Below are 20,097 nucleotides of genomic sequence, written 5' to 3'. Positions count from 1 at the left end.
CGAAACTTTGACGCGCTGTGCGCCAATACGGGCGATTCCATATGCGGGTCATTTGAAAGCAGACACGATCAAATGTTGAAACCTATGAATGGGTGAAAAACTCGCGATTTGACCGCACGAAAATTCGCCCGTTTTCAAATTCACGAGCGACGACGCGTCGTCATCACTCACCCCCCGCACGGAGCGTCCCCACGCGCGCCCGGCATCATGGTTCGCTTCGGCGGCGTCCCCATGGCGAACGAGTCGTCGGAGGACCCCACCCTGGAGCGGACGTTCCGCGGGCACAAAGACGCGGTCACGTGCTGCGCGTTCAACCCGAACATGAAGCAGCTCATCACGTCGTCGAACGACAACTCGCTCATGATCTGGAACTTCAAGCCGCAGATGCGCGCGTATCGCTTCACGGGGCACAAGGTGCGCGCGAGCGTCGCATCGCGCGTCCCTTCACGCCGCGGCCGCGCTCGTTCTTTTTCAATTCGATTCTTCGCCCGCGGCGTCCCCCGCGCGCTCGCTCTCGCTCACGCGCGGCCTCGCCCCTCCTCCCACCCCCGCCTTATTAGGACGCCGTCACGACCGTGGCGTACAACCCGACGGGAGGCTCCATCGCGTCCGGAAGCAAGGACTGCACGATCCGCCTCTGGACGCCCTCCGTCGTCGGCCTGTACACGCCCAAGGTGCTCAAGGCGCACTCGGCGTGCGTGCGCTCCGTCGAATTCTCGGAAAACGGCGAGAGCCTCGTCTCGGCGTCGGACGATAAGACGATCAAGCTGTGGTCCGCGCGGGACGGCAAGTTCCTGTCCACGCTCACCGGGCACACGAACTGGGTCAAGTGCGCGAGCTTCTCCCCGGAGAGCAACGCCGCGGTGTCCGCGTCGGACGACAAGACGGTGAGACTGTGGGACGTGAAAGCCGGACGCTGCGTCTACGTGATCGACGACCACTTCAGCGCGGTGAACAGCTGTAAGTTTCACCCGGACGGCACGTGCATCGCGTCCGCGGGGGACGACTGCGTCGTTCAGCTCTGGGACGTGCGATCGAAGAAGCTCGTGCAGCACTACGACGGCGCGCACGGCGCGCGCGTCAACTCGGTGTCGTTTCACCCGAGCGGAAATTTCCTCCTCACGTCGAGCGACGACGGATCGATCAAGGTGTGGGATCTGCGCGAGGGACAGCTGTTTTACACCCTCAACGGGCACGAGGGCGCGGTCCTCAACGCGGAGTTCTCCCCGGCCGGGGACTACTTCGCGTCCGGAGGGAACGACGACCAGGTCATGGTGTGGAAGACGAACTTTGACCGCGTCCTCGGCGATTACAGCGGCGGCGAAAACAAACCGCCGGCGATCGAGCCCGCGTCCAAATCCGCGCCGGGCGGGAAGGAGAACGCGGGCGAGGGCATCATCCCCGTGCCGTCGCCGCAGAAGAAGCCGGCGTCGGCGTCGGCGTCGGGCGGGAAGAAGCCGTCCACCGCGCCCGCGCGGAGCGTGAGCACGCCGCAGAAGACGCCGCCGCGGGTGCGGACCAAGGCGCCCGCGCCCGCGGCGGCCGCGTCGCCGCTGCCGCAGCCCGCGTCGCCGCTGCCGCAGCCGCCCGCGGCGCCGGAGCACCCGTCCGCGCCGCCGATGCCGGACGCGCCGCCGGTGACCGCGATCGACGACGCGGTCACGTCGACGCTCGGGCACATCGTCGGGCAGCTCGACGTGCTCACGCAGACGATGCAGCTGTTGGAGGAGAGGCTGAGCATGAACGAGGACAAGGTGAACAGGATGGTGAACATCATCGGCGCCGCCGCGGCGAGGAGTACCGCGGCCGCGGAGGAGCAGGAGGCGCAGGCGGCGAAATGAGAGAGCGCCTCCATCGTGTACGTAAGGTAGCGGAGTCTTATCATATCACATCGACGCGAAAGAAAAAACATATTACGCTCGTCAATCGTCGTCGTCGCAGAACCCCCCCGGCCGCGCCTCCAGCGCCTCCTCGATCTCCGTGTCGTACTCCGACCACTTCCCGTCCCTCCCTCCTCCCAACCACTCGCGATCGCCTCGCTCCGGCCGCACGACGCAGTACTCGTCCGGCGGCGGCGTCTCCGGCGACCCCCACGTCCACTCGTGCCGCCGCTTCAGCCGTTGACACAACTTCCCCATCGCGAGGATGAACAGAGACCCGAACAGCGTCGGGTACGCGACGTACCACAGCCCCAACGACTGAAACCCCGAGATGTCCATGCACGCCATGACCGCCGCCGCGCCCGGCGGGTGCACGCTCCCGGTCCACATCATGAACGCGAGCGATATCGACACCGCGAGCGCGCGGCTCCACCACGCCGCGCCGAAACAATGGAAGCACGCGGCGACGACGGCGCACGACGCGATCGTGGCGACGACGCAGTTGTACCACCGCGCGACCGGGTTGTCGATCGTCCCGAACGCGAGCATGGAGATCGTGCCCCACGCGCCGTGCATGAACGGCAGCCCGAGCCGCGTTTTTATCGACGCGTCGAGGAGACCGAGCACGCTGAACGTGACGAAGCACACGAGCGCGCCCCAGAAGATGTCGCTCGTCGGGCGCTTCTGGACTTCCGGACCGCCCGCGCGATTCGGGAGCGCCATGCGCGAGTACGGGTCGAGCGCGAGCTCCCATCGTCGTCGGCCGGGGTAGTCGTGTAAGTCCGGGCGTCCTCGCGGCGCGGCGCGGTCGGCGGGGAGCGGCGCCGGGCTGGAGGACGACGACGACGACGACGCGACGACGACGCGACGGCACCGACGACGGCACCGGGCGGAAGAAGATCGCGTCGGCCGCGGACGCGCGGCGGCGGCCGGCGCGTCGCGCGTCGCGCGCGCGCGCGCCGTCGCCGCGAGCGTCGAGCGCGAGGGCGTCGTCGCGAGCGTCCACATTGGAACGCTCCCGCGCGCGCGGCGCGTCGCGCGCCCGCTGGAACTGGCGCGCGCGTCGTCGGATGCAGAGAGTTCCTTCCTTCCGCCGGAACATCACGTCGTCAGCGGATGACGCGATCTGGTCGTCGCCAAAGGGTTTAGGGTTCCGTCCCGCCGCGCGCCTCGGCACACCCGCGCGCGCGCCGAAGCTCGATGCGCCTGGCGAGGTCGGCGCTCACGAACTTCCTCCGCGCGCCCTCCTCCGCGCGCCCGTCCGCTCACGCCCGCGCGCTCGTCCACGTCGTCCCGCGCGCGCCGACGAATCGCGCCCGCGCGCCGCTCGCGGAATCTCGCTCGACGCGCGCGACGACGACGACGCCGTCGATGTCGATGTCGATGTCGATGTCGATGTCCTCCGCCGCGACGCTCCCCTCCGCGGCGCCGCGACGCGCGCCCGCGCCGCACGCCTCGAGACGCTCCCCCGCGCTCCTCCGGGGGACGCGCGCGAGCTCGACGACCGCGGTCGCCGCGAACGCGGACGCGGCGGACGTCGCCGCCGCGTCGGAGTCCTTCCTCTCGGACGAGCTCTCGTGGCCGTCGCGGTCGCACGCCGCGGGCGACCTCCGCGACGCCGACGTCGGCGACGTCGTCACCCTCTGCGGATGGGTGGACAAGCAGCGCGACATGGGCGGCATCGTCTTCGCGGACGTGCGCGACCACACCGGTTTGTGCCAGGTGGTCTCGGACGCGGACACGCCGTCGCGCGCCGTCGCGGCGCTCGCCGCGATGCGAGCGGAGTGGGTCGTGCGCGTGCGCGGACGCGTCAAGGCGCGCACGGCGCCGAACGATAAGATCCCCACCGGCGCCGTAGAGGTCGCCGCGGACGAGGTGGACGTCTTGAACGTCGTCGGGAAGTCGCTGCCGTTCGCGATCGGGGGTGGGGGAGAGGAGGACGACGACGCAGCTGGCGGCGGCGCGTCGGAGGAGGTTCGGCTGAAGAATCGCGTGTTGGACCTGCGGCGGCCGCGGATGGTGAAGAACCTGAGGCTGCGCGCGAAGACCGTCCGCGCGCTGCGCGGCGTCCTCGAGGACGATCACGGGTTCCTCGAGATCGAGACGCCGATGCTGACGCGGTCGACCCCGGAGGGCGCGAGGGATTATCTCGTCCCGTCGCGGCTGCAGCCCGGCGCGTGCTACGCGTTGCCGCAGTCGCCGCAGCTCTTCAAACAGATGCTCATGGTCGCGGGCGCGGACCGGTACTACCAAGTCGCGCGCTGCTTCCGCGACGAGGACCTGCGCGCGGACCGTCAGCCGGAGTTCACGCAGCTGGACATCGAGATGGCGTTCACGGACATGGACGGCATCTTGAGCCTCGGCGAGGATTTGATGTGCGCCGCGTTTAAAGAGGGCGTCGACGTGACGCTCCCGCGGCCGTTCCCGCGGATGACGTACGCGGAGGCCATGAGCAAGTACGGCAGCGATAAGCCGGACGTTCGGTACGGTTTGGAGTTCACGACCATCACGGACATCGCGTCGAGGTGCGCGTTCAAGCTGTTCAGCGGCGCGGCGAGCGAGAACGGCGGCGCGGTGAAGGCGATTCGCGTCCCCGACGGAAAAAGGCTGTCCAACTCGCGGTTGAAGCCGAAGGGCGACGTGTGCGCGGAGGCCATCAAGGGCGGCGCCGGCGGATTAGCGTTCGCGCGCGTGGGCGAGGACGGCGTCTCGCTCGAGGGCGGCGGGAAGGCGCTGTGCGAGGGCCTCGCGGACGTCGCCGGGGAAATCATCGACGCGTGCGGCGCCGGCGCGGGCGACGTCGTTCTCTTCGGCGCCGGGGACGAGAGCGTCGTGAACAAGTCGCTCGACCGCGTGCGGCAATACGTCGCGAAAACGCTGGACATGATCCCGGACGACGCGCACGCGGTGTTGTGGATCACGGAGTTCCCGATGTTCGAGAAGAACGAGGACGAGGACCGTCTCGAGGCGCTGCATCATCCGTTCACGGCGCCGAATCAGGACGACGTCCGCGACGGCGGCGACATCACGAAGGCCAGGGCGGTGGCGTACGACCTGGTGTACAACGGCGTCGAGGTCGGCGGCGGGTCTCTGCGCATCTACCGCCGGGACGTTCAGGAGAAGGTGTTCGACGCGATCGGGCTGTCGAAGGAGGAGGCGGAGGAGAAGTTTGGGTATCTCATGGACGCGTTTCAGTTTGGCGCGCCGCCGCACGGAGGCATGGCGTTCGGGTTGGATCGCCTCGTGATGATGCTCGCGGGCGCGTCGAGCATTCGCGACGTGATCGCGTTTCCAAAGACGGCGACCGCGCAGTGTCTGCTGACGTCCGCGCCGGGGAGCGTCAGCGACGCGCAGCTCGCGGATCTGCACGTCGCGAAGAAGATTCAGCTGAGGGCGGCGGAGGAGGACGCGAGCGGCGGGGGAGCGTCGAAGTGATTGTCGTGAGTTGAATACGGTTGATCCGATCCAATCGTCGTCGATTGCATTTCGGAGGTACTTTACCTTCTAGGACCTTCGTACGCGGCGTAGTAGTATTACATTCGGTCGTTCGTCGAACGCGCGACGTCGCGCGGGCGCGTCGCGTCATCTCGATCCTCGCCCGTCGTGCGCGTGCACGACTGGGGGCGGGTCGGTCACATCGCGCGCGCTCGCGCGCGTCCGCGTTCGACGCGAAGAAGAAGGGATCGATCAATTTCGGCGCGCTAATCACGCCGCGGCTTTTTATCCGAGCGGCGGGTTCTTCCCGAGCGGAAGGACCATGTAATACGCCGTCGCCGCGAACACGATGATCGCGGTGTTCCTGTTGAAGTCGTTCACCTCATCCCTGATCCTCTGCGCGATCGATTTATCCTCTATCGTCTGCAAGCCGGTCCCGTCCACGTCCCAGACCCCGGCTTGCGCGATGTTTCACAGACCCGTGGAGCCGCTGCCGAAGAAACCGATCGCGAAGAACAGCGGCAGCGCGAGGATCGCGCGCTCGTTCCACGGCGCCCCTCTGGGGATTTGATACGTCATCAGCGCCATGCACACCGCGATGAAGAACACGCCGATCTTACTCCGTCGCTCGCGCTCGTCCATGTCGATGTTCGTGAGGTTCGTCGCCGCGTCCTCGCGCCTCGCGGCGGCGTCTTCTTCCGACGGCAGATCCTTCGCGTCGACGTCTCTCTTGAAGACTCCCGCGTAGACGCGCTTCCCGCCGCCAGCCTGGTACATCGTCTTGAACGACGTCGCGAGCGCGTCGTCGCCGACGTACTCCTCGTAGACTTCTTCCTCCTCGTCGTCGTCGTCGTCCGCGTTCTTCGGCTCCACCGGCACCGAGCGCATCTCGTCCCAGTCGAAGATGCTCTGGCGCTCGTCCCTCTTCTTCGACGCGCGAGCGACGACGACGTCATCAGCGTCGTCGCGTCTTCCGCCTCCGCGTCGCCGCGCGACGGGCACGGCGGCTCGCGCGCGCGCCGTCGCCGCCGCCGCGCTCGGACGGACCCGAGGCGGCGACGCGACCGGTGCCGTCGCGGCGACGCGCATGCCGGGAGTGGCGCGTCGCGGGCGCGGGCGTCGCGTTATCCATCGATTGCTCCGAGAAGTCCTCCCGACGCGTCGTTTGGCCGTTGAAGAAGAGCGCGACGAGTGCCGACTCAGATTACAACGACGGGCGCGGAGCGGCGACGCGACGCCCTCCGCGCCGTCATGAGCGATGCCCGTCGCGACGACGACGAAGACGACGACGATGACGACGCGCGCGCCGCGCGCGTCCACGCGGGCATCGCGCGAGGGAACACGATGCGACGCGCGCTGACGCTTCGCCGTCCCGGCGCGGACGCGGCGAGCGTCGACGAGGACGAAACCGACGACGACGACGACGACGACGACGCGAACGCGCGCGCGTCCGGAATGCCGCCGTCGCGGCAGATATCCAGCGCCACGGGCATCGCGTCGCAGGCATCGCGGCACGGAATGAGCACCGCGCCGTTCATGCGCGACAGCTTCAGCACCGCGGTCGCGAGCTCGAGCCGTCGCGCGGACGACGACGACGACGACGACGACGACGACGACGACGACGAAACGCGGCGACGCGATTCTTCGAGTCGTCGCGTCGCGGACGACGCGGAATGGCGCGCGCCGTCGCTCGCGCCCGGAAGGCACCTCTCGCGATACAGCGGCATCTCCGAGGTGGACGACTACGACGAGATCGCGTCCGACGACAGCGGGTACTCCGGCCTGTCCGGCGTGTCCGGGATGGGGCCCTACCGACGGTCGTTCGCGTTCGCCAACGTCGACGCGCTCTTCGAGCCGGCGCCCGGGAGCCCGCACGATCCGACTGCTGACAGCGCGGCGTGGGCGAGGGCGAGGGTGGAGCGGTACGAGCGCGAGAGGCGGTGGCGCGGGGACGTTGACGCGATGGCGCGGAAGGAGCGGGAGGAGGAGGAGACGGCGGCGGCTACCGCGGCGGCGGCGACCGTGGCGGCCACCGCGGGAACGCGGCCGGCGACGTTCAGTCGATCCCTCGCGCTCGGCCTCGGCGCGCTGAAGCTCGAGAACTCCGGCGTCGACGCCATCGACGCGCTGTTGTTCGCGCGCGCGCCCGCCGCCGCGCCGCCGCCGAGCGACGTCGACGTCGACCGGACGCCGCCGACCGCGTCCGCGTCGGACGCCGCGGCGGGGTCGTGGTCGAGAGCCGCGAGCGCCGTCTCCGGGGCGACGCGCTGGACGCGCCGCTCGCGGAAGAACGACCCGGACCGCGCGAAGCGGCGCGCGTACGCCAAGCTGACCGACGTCGCGGCCGCCGCGGCGACGCGCGATCCGGACGCGATCGACGCGATGTTTAGCCGCGGCGGCGACGTCGATTTCGTAGACGACGACGGCCGCGCCGGCTTACACGTCGCCGCGGAGAGCGGCTGCGCGCCCGTCCTGGAACGGCTCCTCGCGCTGAACGCGTCGCCCGACGTCAGGGGCGCGCTGGGACTCACCCCCGCGCACGTCGTGGCGTACTGCGGGCACGCGGATATACTGCGGACGCTCCTCGACGCGGGCGCGGATGTCAACGCGGCGGACGACGACGGCTCGACGCCGACGCACTGGGCCGCGTCCGCGGGGCGCGCACGATGCGTGAAACTCCTCTGCGACGCGCCCGACGTGGACGTCTTCGCGCGCAACAAGAGAGGCCTCGCGCCAGAGGACGTGACCGAGTCCGAGGACGTGAGACGCGCGATATCCGCGGCGAAGGAGGCGATGAATCTCTTCGACCTCGCGTCGGCGGGCAAGCTTCCGATCGCGCGCCGCGCGCTCGCCGGAAAAACGGGCGACGAGCTCGCCGCGGTCGTGGACGCCGTCGACGCGCGCGGGGAGCGCGCGCTACACAAGGCGGCGCGAGGCGGGCACGCCGCGTTCGTGGAAGCGCTCGTGCGCGAGTACGGCGCGACGCAGGACGTCGCGGCGCTCGACGGAGGCACGCCATTGCACGCCGCCGCGGAGGCTGGGCGAGCGAACGTCGTCCGCGCGTTCAGAGCCCTCGCGGGGTGGCCGGCGAAGCTGCGATCGCGCGCCAACGCGAAGGACGCGCGCGGTCGAACGCCGACGCACCTCGCCGCCGCGCGCGATCGCGTCGAGATCGTCGAGCTGCTGATCGACGACGCGCGCGCCGACGTCGACGCCGTCGACGCGGACGCCGCGACGCCGCTGCACCACGCCGCGAGCGCGGGGCATCACGCCGTCGTCGAGGCGCTCATCGCCAGAGGCGCGCGCGTTGACGCGGTGGACGGGCACGGGTGCGGAGCGCTGCATCTCGCCGCGGAGTGCGACCGTCAGAAGGTCGTGCGAAGGTTGCTCAAGCACGGCGGCGCGGACATCGCGTCGAGGAACGCGCGAGGGGACATGGCCGTGCACTTGGCCGCCGCGAGGGGGCATCACGACATGGTGTTCGGGCTGCTCCCGCGAGAAGAAGAAGAAGAAGACGACACGTCCGCGTCCGCGTCGCGCGTCGGCGCCGGGTCTCGAGTCGGGTCTTCTCGAGGCGGCGCCTCCGAAGTCGGCGCCGACTTCGCGTCCGAAGTCGGCTTCTCCGAGTCTTCTCAAATCTCCGAAGCCGAGGCGACGCGCCGCGCGCTCGACGCCGCGCGCGTCGAACGCCGCAAAGCGCGCCAGCTCGACCGCGACAAGCGCCGCGCGCGACGCGCGCGCGACCCCGGGACGCACTCGAACCTGACCGGCGTCAACGCCCCCGGGCACCGCGGGTGGACGGTCCTCCACTACGCGTCGCACGGGTGCCACCTGGACATCGTCGAGCGGATTCTGCGGAATAAAAACGCGGAGCCGTCGCCCGTGGACATCACCGGCGCGACGCCGCTGCACCTCGCCGCGGAGAGCGGATCCACCGCGATCGTGGAGGCGCTCCTCGCCGCGCCCGGCGTGGACGCGAGCCTCAAGACCGACGCCGGGTTCACGCCGTTGCACCTCGCGGCCATCTCCGGTCAGGCCGCCGCGTGCCGGTCGTTGATTCGATTCTCGCGCGAGCGCACCGCGGAGCTGATACGCGACGCGGAGGCCGCCGCGGAGCGCGCCGCGGTCTCGGGCGCGATGGCGAAGCTGCGGAAGAACGACGCGAAGGCGGTCCGCGACGCCGCGGAGGCGGCCGCGGAGGCGATCGTCGCCAGGGAGTTCGCGGAGGACGACGCCGGAGAGGCGCTCGACGTCGACCAACCCGCGGCGAGCGGATACACCGCGTTACACCTCGCGTCCATGCGCGGCCAGGACCGCGTCGTGGAGCTGCTCCTCGGCGAAGGCGCGAAGATACTCGCGGGCGACGACGACCGCACGCCCGTGCACCTCGCCGCGGAATGCGGCTCCGCGGCGTGCCTGACGCGTCTCCTCGCGTCGGTCCGCGACCCAGCGGCGATCGTCGACGTTCGCGCGGTCGGAGGCGTCACCCCCGCGCTGCTCGCCGCGAACCGCGGGCGCGAGGATGCGATTTTCGCGCTGCTTTGCGCGGGCGCGGACCCTTTCATCCCGGACGCAGAAGGGAACACGTGCCTACACGGCGCGTGCGCGGCGGGGAAGCCGCTGATGTTCCTCGAGGTGTTACGCCGCGCCGCGGCGGAGCGAAGACCGATCGCCACGCTCGACAAGCCCAACGTCAGGCGCGAGCGTCCGCTGCACTTCGCGTGCCGCGGCGGATCTCTCGCGATGGCGCGTGCGCTTCTCGACCGCGGCGCGGACGCGACCGCCGAAGACGACCGCGGGCGAAACGCGCTGATGGCCGCCGCGGAGACGGGCGCGGTCGGCGTCGCGTCGTTACTGGTGGAGCACGCGCGTCAACGCGGCGACGAGAAGCCCCTCGGACTCGAAACCACGGCGGCGAGCGTGCGGTGGACGGCGCTTCGGAGGAGTTTGAGCGACGTCGTCGCCGCGACGCGAGCAGTGCCGCCGATCGACGTGGCGGCGCCGAACGGCGCGAGCGCGATGGCGTTCGCGGCGTTCGCGGAGAGGCGACTGATCGCTTCGCTGTCGCACGGCGAGGGCGACGAGAAGTCCTTCGCCAACGCGCGCCCGAAATCCTTGTGGGACGTGATCAACATGGCGCAGGAGCAATATAAACGCCGTCAACGCGACCGTCACGTGAACCATCTCTCCGAGGTGGACGGATACTCCGCGATGCACGTCGCGTGCGACCGCGGCCACGCGGAGCTCGCGCGTCTGTTGCTCAACTCGGGCGCGGACGTCGACGTCAAGGACGGCGTCGACGGCGACACGCCTCTGCATCTCGCGACGCGCGAGGGGCACATGGAGATCGTGAAGCTGCTGGTATCGCGCGGCGCGTCGCAGACGAAGAAGAACGCGCTGTGGTACACGCCGTTGCACCTCGCGGCGAGGAACGGCGACGTGGAGGCGCTCAGAGTCCTCGCGGACGCCGCGCGGGCCGCCGGGGACGACGTCCTCTCCGAGGTGGTCAATAAACCGAGAAAGGACGGCACGTCGCCGCTGCACAGCGCGGTCGAGCTCGGGCACCACGGCCGCTGCGCGCGAGAGCTTCTGCTTCGAGGCGCGGACTGGAACGCGCGGACGATCCGAGAGGAGTCCGTGCTGCACAAGGCGAGCATGGACGGAAACGCGGTCATCGTGCGGTTGATTCTTGGCGCGCGCGAAGAAGCCATCCATCGACTCAAACACTCGATCAAGTGTCCCGATGCGTCCGATGAAGACGACGACGACGACCCTCCCGAGCTCGAAGACGACCCGCTTCACGCGAGGGACTCCACCGAGAGCACGCCGCTGCACTGGGCGTGCGAGGGCGGGCACCTGGAGACGGTCAAACTTCTCGTCGAAGCCGGCGCCAGCGCGAACATCGGAGGGATGTGGCGCGGCTCCACCGCCGTGCACCTCGCGTCGCGTAACGGCCACGTCGACGTCGTTAAATATTTACACAGCATCGGCGCGAACATGAACGCGCAGGACAGCTGGAACTACGCGACGCCGCTCATTCTCGCCGCGGAGGGTGGCCACGCGGAGACGTGCGCGTTCTTATTGGACCGCCGCGTCGACGCCAAGGTGAAGGATAAGTTTGGCACCACCGCGGCGCAAAACGCGCGAACCGCGGAGGTGCGGCACATCGTCCACGCCGCGGAGACGCTGCGCTCCGTGGTGTTGTTTCTGCACGGCGCGACGACGCACGACGCGTTCCTCGGGTGGAGAGACGCGGTGCAGCGCGCGAAGGTGATGCAGACGCGCGACGCGAAGGGTACATGGCAAATGGTGTTCGCGCTCTGGGGCAAAAATAAAACCGCGACGTATTATTGGCTCTGGCGGCAATGGGAGATGCGCGGGCGACGCCGACGACGGACGTTGGACGACGAGGAGGCGTCGATTCGCATCGCGATCGACGCGATGACCGATAACCCCGGATTCGCGGGCGTTTCCGTCGCGTGCGTCGACAAGCTCGCGCGGTCGTTCGAGGAGGTTTCGTGTCGGAGAAACGAAACCGTGTTCGCCGAGGGCGACCCCGCGACGTCGTTTTACGTCCTCAAAGAGGGCAAAGCGAAGGTCACGATGACGACCGAGGACGACGACGGGCGGACGCACGAGACGCGAGTCGCGAGGCTCAAGACCGGCTCCGCGGTCGGCGAGGTGGCGCTTCGATTCGACGCGCCGCGCGTCGCTTCGTTGAAAGCGGTCACCGACTGCGTCTTCTTACGCCTCGACCGCGACGCGTTCGCGGCCGCGATGGCGACCGAGCGCGCGGCGAACGTCCGGCTCGCCGCGATGGGCGGCGGCGAGGACCGTCCGCGGACGATGCTCGACCCGAACGACCCGGTTCTCGTGGCGTTCTCGAACGAGAAGCTCGCGCGGCCGCTGGAGTTTTGGGAACGCGACCTGCTCGCGACGCTCTTCTCCGTGGAGACGTACGACCCGGGAAGAAAGCTCCCGGCGACGAGCGCGGAGAGTCAGATCGACGACGGGTACGTCGGCCTCGTCCTCCGAGGAAGCGTATCCGCGGTGACGACGCGCCGGACGACCATCACGCGAGGGACGCGGAGCCTGGAGGTGGAAAAGGATGGCGACGTCGTCGAGGTGCGCGCGGGCGACGCGTACTTCTCGATGGCCGCGATCGACCGCGAGGAAGAGGCGTACGTGGTCACGAAGACCGGCGCGAGGTCGCGGACGATCACGCGCGTCGGCGTGAATAAGGCGTGGGTCCCCGCGGGAGGATCGCCCGCGGTCGTCGCGATCATGCAGGGCGAGGACGTCAAGGCGATCCCCGAGGAGTTGCAAGGGGTGCTGTTCCGGAAGAGAGGGTTGCGCGCGCCGCCGGAGTGGAGGCCGCCGCCGCGTCGGTCGCCGCCGGCGTTCTCCTCCGGGTCCGCGCCCGCGGACGCGAACGACCCCGCGCACGTCGAGCTCGCGGCGCTGAGCAACGCGACGCGGAAGGCGCTCGTGGAGGCGGCGAAGGCGAGAGCGGCGAAGGAAGCGAAGGCAGCCGCGAGGGAAGCGAGGGGGGCGGACGGCGACGACGACGGGAGCGACGACGACGGGAGCGACGACGATGGGAGCGACGACGACGACGACGACGAGTCCCCGATCGACGCGCACGGGTTAAAGACCGAACTCGTGACGGAGCTCACGGAGGCGTTCAAGTTCGTGGACACGGACAACGGCGGGGACATCGACGAGAAGGAGCTCAAATTCGCCGCGCGCGCGTTGGGATTCGAACCTCGACCGGAAGAACTGAAGGCGACCCTCGACGCGATGGACGAGGACGGCGGCGGGACCGTCGACCTGGGCGAGTTCATCTCCACGGTCACCGAACGCATCGCGGATGCGACGACCGAGGACGCGCTCGACGTCGCGTTCGAGTGCTTCGACGTCGACGACAAAGGGTGCATCGTGCTCGAGGACATATCGAACGCGGCGAAAATCGTCGGCGACAACGTCACGAGCGAAGAGCTCGATGAGCTCATGAATTTGGGCGCCGCAGACGTCAACGACGACGGCGAGATCGACAGAGAGGAGTTCGCGACCATCATGGACTTCCGTGAGTTGACGTTGGAGGACCGCCTCGACGCGGCGCGACGCGAAATGCGACGCGAGGCGATCGCCGCGGAGAACGCGAAGGTGAGACTGCTTCCCATACGACCCCGTTCGCGTGTTGAACGCCGTTCCTTAAGGACTTTTCCCGTCGTCACTCTTCACCCGCGCTTCCCTTTCAACTTTTGACCGGTGAGACGTTCGACTGACCCACGCGTTCACCCACGAAGCACGCGCGCGACATGTTGAAGGAGTACGCGCACGGCGCCGGGGGTGGGTTCCCCGGGTGTCTGAGAGATAAGACCCGCGCGATCTTCGCGGAGTTGCTCGGGCCCGGCGCGAACGTCGACGAGGATGAGATCGACGTGCGGCACCTCGTCGCGGCGTTGAAGCGCGACGCGCCTCCCGAGGGCGACGGCGCGTTGGCCGCGATGTTGCACCTCCCGAAGCGCATTCGCGCGGGGGACGGCAGCCGGGACAAGTTTGAGATCGTGTTCAAAGAGATCGACGCGGACAGGAGCGGGACGATCGACGTGGACGAGTTCGTGACGTACTTTAGGAAGCTCGCGAAAGAGCGGGTGCGGGACATCCTAGAAGCCGCCATCGCGGCCGCGGTGAAGGACGACGACGACGACGACGACGACGAAGAAGAAGAAGAGGAGGAGGAAAATATCGACGACGACGACGACGGCGGCAAGGAGAACGCCGCGGCCGGGAAGAAGAGCCGCTGGGCGATGCTCAGACGCGGCGGCCTGCGGAACCTGTCCTCCCTCGTCGGTGCGTCAGGACCGAACCACGTCGCGGCGGCGGAGCTTCCCCCGCCGCCGCGAGGGTCGAAGTGGGACGTCCTCCGCCGCGCGAAGCTCGAGACGCAAACGCGCGGCGGTTGAACGACGCGAAGCGAAGGCGCGTAGGTAGACGATAGCATACGATACTAAGCAGCGCGTCGTTCATCATTCACGTTAGTATCATACTGTAGCACACACACAGCACGATGCCTCCCTCACGACGACGACACGACACGACACGACGCGACGCGAGAGCGCTAATACGCCCACGTGAACGAGCCGTCCTTCACGTGCTCGGTCACGCCCACCGTCTCGAACCGACCGGCGTCCTCCCACTTTTCCAACCCGCCCTTGACCTCGTCGTACACCCTCGCCCCGCACGTGTCCGCGCGCATCGCGCACCACCACCGCTCGCTCTCCGGCCGATCTCGAAACACGCCGTCTCGCCACCCGAAGTGTCTCGTCAGGCAGTGATCCATGAAGATGTACGTGGGAAACAACGCCGCGTCCGCGGTGGACGGCTCCGCGCCGGCGACGAACGGCCCTTCGTCCGCGTAGATTTTCATCACTCCCTCGATGACGTCGAGCTGCTTCGCGATGGCGGCGATGCCCTCCGCGCGCTGCTCGATCGGCATCGGGCCGCGGTACATGACGCCTTGGATCGGGACGACGTACTGGTCGTGCACGCGCGTCGCCAGCGCGCAGACCGCGCGTCTCTCCGGGGACTCAGCGGGAAGAAGCGAGGGCCCGACGTCGGCGTGCGCGTCGCAGAGGTATCGCGAGATGACCTCGGACTCCGGCAGCGCGAGGCCGTCGGGGAGAACGAGCAGCGGCATCTTCCCCTGCGGGTTCAGCGCGAGGTACTCCTCGGACTTGAGCCCGCCGATCGTCCCGGGGTCGCGGATCTCGACCGCGTCTTCGAGCCGCTTCCAGTACATGATCAATCGGCATCGCGCGCCGTTGTTCGACACCGGGACGTCGTAGAGGATCGGCTTGTCCGCGGCGGCGGCGACGACGGGCATCGCGCGGCGTCGTTGGCGCGCGTTGGCGGCGGACGCGCGGCGGAAGAATACGTTTCGCGCGGCGGCGGCGGACGACGCGAGGGCGGCCATGCGGACCTGCGTCGGGCGCTCCGAGACTAGTGAAGACTCGTGCACCCGAAACCTGGGTTTTCGGGGGCGCTTCGCGCACACCGCGGCCGCGCGATGGCGTCGTCCGTCGCGGGCGCGAGCGCGCGCATGTCGCGCGGCGTTTCCGGCGCGGAGAGCGCGCGGGCGGCTCGCGTCGCCGCGCCCTCTCGCGACGCCGGCGCGACCTCGACGTCGTCGCGCGTCGCGTCTCAGCGTCGTCCTCCGCGTCGTGATCATCGTCGCCCCGCGCGGCGAGGCGTCGTCGCCGCGGCGTCCGGCGAGGACGCGCCGCCCGCGGCCGCGCCGCCCGCGGCGGACGACGAAGACACAGCGCTCGTCGACGCGCAGATCCGCGCGGAGCGCATGGCCGTGCGTCTGAAGCTCCAGAGCGCGGGCGCGAGGCGCGATCGTCCGTCTCTCGACGCCGCGATCGTCCGCGCGGGCGGCGCCGCGTCGTCGTCGTCCATCCCGCCGCGCCCGCCCGCCGCCGCCGCCGCCGCCGCTCCCCCCGCCGTCTCGCCCGAGCTCGAGCTCGAGCGCGCGGCGGTGCGCGCGCGCATGCAGCGCTTCAGCATCAGCCGCTACGGCTACGTGCGGCACGGCGCGAACGCCGGGAGGGTCGTGGACAAGCTCACCGGCGAGGCGCTCTTGCCGTCCACCGCCTCGAGCTCCCTGGACGACGAGTTCGACGACCGCGACAACCGGAGCGTCCAGGAGCGCGTCGACCTCGCGCGCGAGCTCGTGAAGCAGGCGGAGCAGGCGCGCGCGGAGGCGGAAAGCGAGCTCGAGGCGCGGCGAGCGCGGTTGACGCGGCTGTCGAGGGAGCTGGACGACGCGCGCGCGACGGCGGCGCGCGACGAGGCGGCGCGCGCGGCGGCGGGCGCGGCGGTCGCGGGAGCCGAAGAGCGACGGCTCACGCGCGCAAGTCTGGAGGAGAAGCCCGTCGCGGCGCCGCCGTGCGTCGGCGCGTCGAAGGCGACGCTGCGGCGGCAGACGACGGCGGCGGCGGCGGCGGCGGCGAGCGAAGACGAAGACGAAGACGGAGACGGAGACGTCGCGGGGTCATCCGAGTCGGACGGATCCGCGTCGTCGAGGTTGAGATCGCGCGAAGACGAGGCGCTGTCGCGCGCGTCCGCGGCGATCCGCGCGCGCGCGTCTTCGAGCCTGAGCCGCCTTCGCAAGCGCCGAACGTTGAAACGCGGGCAGAGGAAGGTGGAGAGCTCGCGCCCCGCGGCCGCGCCCGCGACGACGACGACGACGACGACGACGACGGCGGCGACGGCCGCCGCCGACGACGACGACGACTGCCGAGACGAGGGCTCGGACGGGTGCGTCACATCGCTGTACCAAGACCCGGTGAACGACCCGTCGCGCGCGAAATTCTCCTCGCTCGGGTCCGCGGCGTCGAACGCGCCGTCCACGCGCGCGGTCTTGCCGAAGCCGGTGTTCGTGCTGTCCGACTGCACCGGCGAATCCGCGGCGAACACGTGTCGCGCGGCGTTGACGCAGTTTGAAGACGTGAACAATCTGGAGATGCCGACAAACTTTTACGTGTTTCGATTCTTGAGCGAAGAGAGCGACGTGTACAAGATCGTGCAGCAGGCGAAAGAGGACGACGCGCTCGTGGTGCACACGCTATCGGACGCCGCGATGGCGACCGCGGTGGCGACCGCGTGCAAGCTGTACGACGTGAAATCCGTCAACTTGTGGGGTCGGCTCCTCACCGCGATGGAGGAGCACTTGGACATGAACCGCACGGGCGTGCCCCTGAGCGCGATGGGCCGCGGCGGCGGGGTCGGCGAGGACGCCGCCGGCGGCTCGCGGCCGCGTCGAGGACACGCCGCGGCGGAGAGCCTGTCGAACGACTACTACAAGCTCATCGAAGCCGTGGAGTTTACGCGGCAGATGGACGACGGCGCGCGGCCGGAGCGGTGGAAAGACGCGGACATTCTCATCTTGGGCGTGTCGCGCACGGGGAAGACGCCGCTGTCGATTTACTTGGGCCAGCGCGGGTACAAGGTGGCGAACCTCCCGCTCGTGCCGCGGGATGGAAAGCTCATGGTACCGAAGCAAATCTCGGACGTGGACCCGTCGAGGGTGTTCGGTTTGCTCATCGACGGAGACGTGTTGCATTCGATTCGAACGAACCGGCTCTCGTCCATCGGCGTGCGCGCGGGCGGCGCGGACGCCGCGACGAACGCGAGGAGGGAGTACAGCGCGATGCGGCAAGTCACGCAAGAGCTGAGCTTAGCCAAGGCGCTGTACGCGCGGAACCCGGAGTGGGAGGTGTTGGACGTGACGCACAGGGGCGTGGAGGAGACGGCGGCGAAGATCTTGCGGAAGATGTTCACGTCTGAAAACGCCAACAACTTTCAAGGGATGGTCTCGACGTGACGACGCGACGATCGATCGCCGTTCTGTGAGAGGACGAGATGTCGTGTCGTGTCGCGTGGTGGGTGTTTTAGAAAGAATCGTAGCATTTCGAATATTTATCAGACGGCGCCGTCCCTTATCATCCCGTCGTGCGTGATCGTCAGTCGGGACAGCCCCGCGTGCGCGCGTCGTGAAAACAACTCAACCCCCGGCGCGCCAGGGGTTTTTTTTAGGCCCTAAACCCTTCTGGCCGCCGCCGCCTCTCTTCTTCTCTCTCGCTCACTGCTGCGCGCACTGCACCCGCTGCCCGGACGGATCCTCGTCGTCGTCATCCATCGTAGCGTCCCGCTGCTGCTGCTTGTTGCGTCGCATCTCGGACTCCATGTCGACGTCGTGCATCGTGCACTCCTCGTGCGCGTCCGTGACCATCACCGGCGGGTTGATGCGCTTCGGAAGAATCTTTTCGAGCGTCTTCATCTCGTCGTCGCCGAGGTCTCCGGGCTCGGGGAACTTCACGGTGAAGTGCACGAACAGCTTGCCCTTCTGGAACGGCCTTCCGTGCATCGGCATCCCCTCGTCGAACACCGCCTTGAACGAGTTCGGCTTCACGACGTCGCCCTCGTTGGTCGCGATCACGAGCTCGCGCTTGTCCAGATGCGTCACCGTCATGCTAAACCCGCACAACGCTTCGACGAGAGAGAGCGTCTTCTCGAGGAACAAGTCCGTACCTTTGCGCTTGAACGTCGCGTGCTCTTTCTCCTGAACGACGAACACGATATCGCCGGGGATGGTCCCGGGGGCTTCGTCCGCCTCGCCCTGGAACACGATCTTCTGGTTGTTCACCATGCCTTTTTCGATGTGCACCTCGAGAACTTTCTTCTCTTGGACCACCTTCGCGCCGCGGCACTGCCCGCACTTGTCCTTCTCGGAGATGACCTGCCCGCTGCCCTTGCACTCGTTACACACGGTCTGCATCTGTTGCACCATCCCGGGCGCGATCTGACGAACGACGACGCGCACGCCGCTGCCTTTGCACGTCCCGCAGTGCCCGCTCGCGCCGGATTTGCTTCCTTTGCCGTCGCACTTGGGGCACAACACGTTCTTCGCGAGCGAGAGCTTCTTCGTGATGCCGTTGTACAGATCCTCGAGGTTGACCTTCAGCGCGTGGACGACGTCCTCGCCCTTCCGCTGTCGCTGCCGGCCCCCGCCGCGGCCGCCGCCGCCGAACGGGTTCCCGCCGCCGCCGAACATCGCCTCGAAGATGTCAAACGGCGATCCGCCGCCGCCGCCGCCGCCATCCTTCAGGCCCTCCTCGCCGTACTGGTCGTAGATCTCCCTCTTCTCGGGGTCGGAGAGGACTTCGTACGCGGCGGTGACCTCTTTGAACTGCGCGCGTGAATTGAATTTTGGGGGGGGGGGGGCGGTGGGGTCGCGAGCGACGTCAGTCGGTCGTTCGGTCGCGCGCTTCGATCACAGTCTTGGAAAGTTTTTTTCGGCGGGCGCGCGCGAACGAAGCGAAGCTTCGATCGATCGGTCGATCGGTCGCGCGGATGGATCTGACGCCGGAGCGACGCGTCGCCGCGCGGCGGACGCCCGCGTCGTCGCGACCGACCGCGCGATCGCCGCCCGCGACGACGACTACCGGGACGAACGAACGAACGGCGGGGAGTGACGGACGGACGGCGTCGGCGTCGGCGCGCGGCGGACGCACCTTGGCTTCGTCGCCGCCCTTGTCCGGGTGATTCTTGATGGCCGCCTTGCGGTACGCCTTTTTGATCTCGTCCGGACCGGCGGACTTGCTCACGCCGAGGACGTTGTAGAACTTGTCGTTGTCGCCCTGACGCGGGGAAGGCGTCGAGGAAGAGAGCGGGAGGGAAGGGCGTCAGCGCGGAGGTCGCGGCGCGGTGGGGACGCCGCGTCCGAGGCGTCGGCGGCGTCGGAAGGATGCCGAAGAAATAAATCTTTTCTTCGCGCGCGTCGCGGCGTCGCTCGCGCGCCGCCCCGCCGACAGGGCGGTTGACCACCGCGCGGGACGTCGCGACGCCGACGCGTCGAATCCATCCTCGCGTCCGCGGCGCGGTCGCGATGTCGCGTCGCGTCCGCGCGGCCGCGCCGCGCGCCGCGCGCGCGAACGCGGCGCGTCGACGCCGATCTCGCGACGCGAGGACGACGCGACGCGACGCGCGCGACATCCGTCCGCAGATCGGCGGCGATTGGAAGCGACCGGGGACGGACGGCGGACGATCGCGCCGCGCGAGGAGGAGGGCGCGCGTCGCGACGCGACGGAGCGCGCACCTTAGGGGGGCGCATCCCTCCGAAGTTCATCTTGGCGTCTCTTCGCGTGTCAGCGAGGAGTGCGCGGCGGCGCGCGTGGTTGTGCGGGAACGACGGAGGGACGGCGGGAGGAGACGG

The 20,097-nt window shown here is 68.9% G+C and overlaps 9 protein-coding genes across 9 annotated transcripts; 5 read left to right on the top strand and 4 right to left on the bottom strand.

Annotated features, from left to right (window-relative positions):
• Window positions 1-207: 207 nt before the first annotated feature.
• On the top strand, window positions 208-1,841 carry MICPUCDRAFT_58270 (entriole proteome WD40 repeat-containing protein; the record flags this gene model as incomplete). The annotated part of the gene is made up of 2 exons (XM_003058906.1): window positions 208-414; window positions 561-1,841. The coding sequence occupies 2 exons, from the start codon at window positions 208-210 to the stop codon at window positions 1,839-1,841; spliced, it is 1,488 nt and encodes a 495-aa protein (XP_003058952.1).
• MICPUCDRAFT_68309 (uncharacterized protein) lies at window positions 1,838-2,149 on the top strand (the record flags this gene model as incomplete). Its single annotated transcript, XM_003058905.1, has 1 exon — window positions 1,838-2,149. The coding sequence occupies one exon, from the start codon at window positions 1,838-1,840 to the stop codon at window positions 2,147-2,149; it is 312 nt and encodes a 103-aa protein (XP_003058951.1).
• MICPUCDRAFT_8312 (uncharacterized protein) lies at window positions 2,145-2,474 on the bottom strand (the record flags this gene model as incomplete). Its single annotated transcript, XM_003058540.1, has 1 exon — window positions 2,145-2,474. A coding segment is annotated over one exon (330 nt), but the record flags the coding sequence as incomplete, so codon positions are not given.
• Window positions 2,475-3,275: 801 nt separating this feature from the next.
• Window positions 3,276-5,363, top strand: MICPUCDRAFT_33627 (uncharacterized protein; the record flags this gene model as incomplete). Its single annotated transcript, XM_003058904.1, has 1 exon — window positions 3,276-5,363. One exon carries the CDS (start codon window positions 3,276-3,278, stop codon window positions 5,313-5,315), a length of 2,040 nt encoding a protein of 679 aa, XP_003058950.1. The 3' UTR covers window positions 5,316-5,363.
• A 31-nt stretch (window positions 5,364-5,394) lies between these two features.
• On the bottom strand, window positions 5,395-6,404 carry MICPUCDRAFT_70204 (selenoprotein; the record flags this gene model as incomplete). The annotated part of the gene is made up of 1 exon (XM_003058539.1): window positions 5,395-6,404. One exon carries the CDS (start codon window positions 6,402-6,404, stop codon window positions 5,601-5,603), a length of 804 nt encoding a protein of 267 aa, XP_003058585.1. The 3' UTR covers window positions 5,395-5,600.
• Window positions 6,405-6,566: 162 nt separating this feature from the next.
• MICPUCDRAFT_58266 (ankyrin repeat protein) lies at window positions 6,567-14,284 on the top strand (the record flags this gene model as incomplete). The annotated part of the gene is made up of 2 exons (XM_003058903.1): window positions 6,567-13,481; window positions 13,625-14,284. 2 exons carry the CDS (start codon window positions 6,567-6,569, stop codon window positions 14,282-14,284), a joined length of 7,575 nt encoding a protein of 2,524 aa, XP_003058949.1.
• Window positions 14,285-14,439: 155 nt separating this feature from the next.
• GST (glutathione s-transferase) lies at window positions 14,440-15,294 on the bottom strand (the record flags this gene model as incomplete). The annotated part of the gene is made up of 1 exon (XM_003058538.1): window positions 14,440-15,294. One exon carries the CDS (start codon window positions 15,292-15,294, stop codon window positions 14,440-14,442), a length of 855 nt encoding a protein of 284 aa, XP_003058584.1.
• A 93-nt stretch (window positions 15,295-15,387) lies between these two features.
• MICPUCDRAFT_58264 (uncharacterized protein) lies at window positions 15,388-17,706 on the top strand (the record flags this gene model as incomplete). The annotated part of the gene is made up of 1 exon (XM_003058902.1): window positions 15,388-17,706. The coding sequence occupies one exon, from the start codon at window positions 15,388-15,390 to the stop codon at window positions 17,704-17,706; it is 2,319 nt and encodes a 772-aa protein (XP_003058948.1).
• Window positions 17,707-17,775: 69 nt separating this feature from the next.
• MICPUCDRAFT_47362 (uncharacterized protein) lies at window positions 17,776-20,010 on the bottom strand (the record flags this gene model as incomplete). The annotated part of the gene is made up of 3 exons (XM_003058537.1): window positions 17,776-19,071; window positions 19,397-19,522; window positions 19,981-20,010. The coding sequence occupies 3 exons, from the start codon at window positions 20,008-20,010 to the stop codon at window positions 17,965-17,967; spliced, it is 1,263 nt and encodes a 420-aa protein (XP_003058583.1). The 3' UTR covers window positions 17,776-17,964.
• Window positions 20,011-20,097: the final 87 nt, after the last annotated feature.

The sequence above is a fragment of the Micromonas pusilla genome (genome assembly GCF_000151265.4).
Source record: "Micromonas pusilla CCMP1545 genomic scaffold MICPUCscaffold_5, whole genome shotgun sequence".
Taxonomy (NCBI): Eukaryota; Viridiplantae; Chlorophyta; class Mamiellophyceae; order Mamiellales; family Mamiellaceae; genus Micromonas; species Micromonas pusilla.
Note: the sequence above shows the minus strand (reverse complement) of the source record. Positions and strands in the feature narration are given on the sequence as shown.